The 3,511-nt window shown below is 32.1% G+C and overlaps 1 protein-coding gene across 1 annotated transcript in view; it reads right to left on the minus strand.

Moving 5' to 3' along the window:
- The window catches only part of LOC112527655 (phosphomannomutase/phosphoglucomutase), a 10,389-nt gene extending 8,303 nt beyond the window's left edge, over positions 1-2,086 (minus strand). Inside the window, exons 1-2 of the mRNA XM_025138411.1 lie at positions 1,482-2,086; positions 761-1,024 (exon numbers count right to left, since the gene is read on the minus strand). Of these exons, the coding sequence (XP_024994179.1) occupies positions 761-1,024; positions 1,482-2,039 (822 nt within the window). The 5' untranslated portion in view covers positions 2,040-2,086. The remainder of the gene's footprint in view (positions 1-760; positions 1,025-1,481) is intronic.
- Between the last annotated feature and the right edge of the window lie 1,425 nt (positions 2,087-3,511).

Consider the following 3,511-nt stretch of genomic DNA (forward strand, 5'->3'; position numbering starts at 1 on the left):
GAAATTATATATATATATATATTAATATATAAAATAATAACAAAATATATTATATTATTTGATTGATTTTAATTTTTTATTTTTTTAATCAAGGTTCAAATTCCAAGGTATTTGGCACCCTATTAAGGGGTGCCATTAGCACTCCCCATAAGTTTTTATAATGTACCAACCATATACTTAAAATAATACATGTGACAAATTATAATCTTTGCATGCCCTCAAAAGAATATCGTACAAAAGAAATCTATTTATTATAATAAAATCGGGTCTATAAGACATTATCAATTTTAAAGCGTTTTAATATACTACTTTATAGAACTCCATTTATAGGACCAAAAAATAAATAATCATATCTTAAGACGTTGTAATAAGTTTATATGACGATTTTGATCTTCTTAACAAGTTTTTAGGACAATTTTAGTACAAAGTGTCGCATTATCTATTTTATAGGACACTATTTAAAAAAATGTCTTATAAAAACAAAGGTTTATAGGACAATTTTTTAAAGTGTCATATAAAATAGGTAATGAGACGTTTTGTATTAAAAATGTCCTAAAAACTTGTTAAGATGTCCAAAAACGTTTTATAAACTTATTAAAACGTCTTTAGATAAGACCCTTTATGTTTTGGTCTTATAAATTGAGTCTTACGAAACAGTCTATTAGGACGCTTTGAAATTGGTGGCATCCTTTAAACTTAATTTTATTGTAGTGATTGGAAATAAATCGTATTTCTTTTTAAAAAAATGTTTATTTTGTACCTCAAACCCTTCAAGAGGAGTGTCGTAATGTTGTGGATGGTTCACTCGCTCCTTGATTATATCTCGAAGATGTTTTGCGTATATGCTCATGAAATCAACTCGTGTGGGGGTCATTCGGAGTAACGTAGACACTTTTGTGAGACGATTAGCGTATTTATAGGCAGCTTTATCGCATATTTCCTCGACTTCCAATGACGTTAGCCCTCCTTTCTTCGTAAAGAATTTCAAACCATTTCGTGTGTATGGCAAGTGAGACGCCGTCATCTACGTACATAAAATATTATGTCAAAAGCAATCGCATAACGACTAGACTTTTAAAATAAAACAAAACTAGTATTAATATTAATTTACTTCAAAACATTTATAAGAATTGTACTTTTTCTTGATTAACCTGGATATCAAACCCGCTATACGAACCGACTATACGAACCGACTAATCCCAGGGCGACCACTCGCTTCGTGGGTAGCCCGGAGTCACCACATTTGAACCTCCATGGCCACAAGAGGATTTTTATTCCTTCTTGGATTTGAACCTGAGACCTCCTGACATTTTTGACCTTTGGAGCCCAAACTCAAACCAATCGGCCACCACCTTATGATTAATTATTAAAAACCCGTTTTATTTATGCAACAAAAAACAAAATTATTTTCCAATTTTAAGAAATAACTAAAATTAAAATAATTTTTATTTTAGTGGATAAAATTAAGGAATACATAATACCATTATGGAAGCATCGTATAAAAATGGTGGCAACACTGTGCTCATGAAACAAGCCGGTGTAGTGGCAAGTCCCATATCAAACGTCATGCAACCCGCCCGACCCAGACCCGAAAATATCGCCACACTCAATGACCCACCCGATATTCTCGGATCTCGCCCCAATGAAACCCGAATATCCTCCACTGGTCTTCCTTTCTCTTTCACCAATCCACTTATCACCCACTCTCCAAAACTCTCGGCAATGGCTTCCACCGCAGGTGGCGTAAGGTCCACCTTCCGACCTGCTTCTCCTTCCACAGCCACACCACGAACATCCGACCCGTTTTGAAGCCTCTTGATCCGACCCATCTCTTCATCCAACCCTGCCACGTCATTGTAGTTTGCAGTAGCTGAAAATTTTGGTGCAGTTAGAGTTAGGGTTAGTTTTGACGGGATGGAGAATGGGAAAGTGAGGGTTTTTAGGAGGGAATGGGATGAAGATGAAGATGAAGATGGAAAGTTGGGATTAATGGAAGAGTTGTTATTTAGAGAAGTTGAGGGGGGTAAAGTGTAAGACATTGTAATTTGTTTATGTGAAGAAACTGGTAGCTAGGGTTTGCAAAGGGGTTTCAAGATTTGGAAGAGATGAAGTTTAGACCAATCAAGAAATAAGGGAAGATAAGATTTTTTTTAAACTCAATATGCACCATAACCTTATTTTGTATTATCTTTATAACAAAAGAAATATCTGTAAACTAAATTCCAAATTCATCTCGAGGGCCTTTTGGTAATTTGCCTATTGTATGAGAATGAACTGGTTCTGGAAAACGAAGCTCGTGTCAAAATCGAACGAGCACAATTACTCATTGATATTTAAGTTGAAATGAAGATTAGAATGAGTCAGTAATTAAACGTTAGATATCATGTATATGTTAGTGGATGGGTGGTGGCATGCACTTGGTTCTTTAAATTGAAGTCAGATTATAAAGAAACAGCATATTCCAGAATATATATATATATATATATATATATATACATATATAGGGTTTCATTCAAGAGAGAACTGATTAGTTTATGATAATTGTGATATCCAATCTCAAACATAAATCAATGGATAAATTAGAAAACTAATATTTTAGTAATTTGACTTAAAATTATAATTAAATGGCATTTTAGGTTTTTTAAATTTTTTATCTCTCATCTCTATCCTATCTCCGGCTTCCGACGAACACCATGTAATACTCAAAATACACCAAGATACATAATGTGATACCCAAAAACATACCAAGTAAAACTTTGATACAACTGTGATATCAACTGTGGTACCACTGTGATACCAATTGTGGTACCACTATCGCAGGTGGTGTTTAGTCGTCGATCATCGAATATGGCGTCTTGGCCAGACAAGATAACGGAAGGAGGTCACTGGAGTGGTGGTGGGTGCCGGAGAAGGCCACCAAATTTGGTCCCTGTGTATCCATGTGTGTGTGTGTATATATATATATACACACATATATTAAAACAATTAAAGCAACTAAAGTAGACTGAAATATTAAACTAATTAAAGTAAATTGAATAATCAACACAATTTACTAATTTATCAATTGTTTTATTTTAGAAAATAACATTAATTATCTAAATGATTGGCTCATATTATCTCACAGCTAGTTATCACAAAATATTTAGTTCTTATTTGATTAAACCCCTACACACATATGTATATATATATATATATACTAGAAGAGTACTTGCGCAATGCAGTGAGACACATCTCGATTTTAATGTTCTATTTTATTCATTGTCTTTGTCGATGTTATAATACGATTTTATGCGTTTTAAAGAAAACAATAATGATTTTGTTTTTAAATAAAATATATATTTGAAGATATCATAAAAATTTGAAAAAAATTATATCAATTTTAATACCAGATCAACTATTTAAAAGTTTTCATTTTTATGTAATTTCTTTAATTTATTTTTTTATTATAATTTAATTTAAGTTTAATAATGAAATAATTTATTTTTGGTTTAATAATATAACATTTTATAAA

Source organism: Cynara cardunculus, assembly GCF_001531365.2.
Source record: "Cynara cardunculus var. scolymus isolate 2C chromosome LG 15, CcrdV1, whole genome shotgun sequence".
Lineage (NCBI taxonomy): Eukaryota > Viridiplantae > Streptophyta > Magnoliopsida > Asterales > Asteraceae > Cynara > Cynara cardunculus.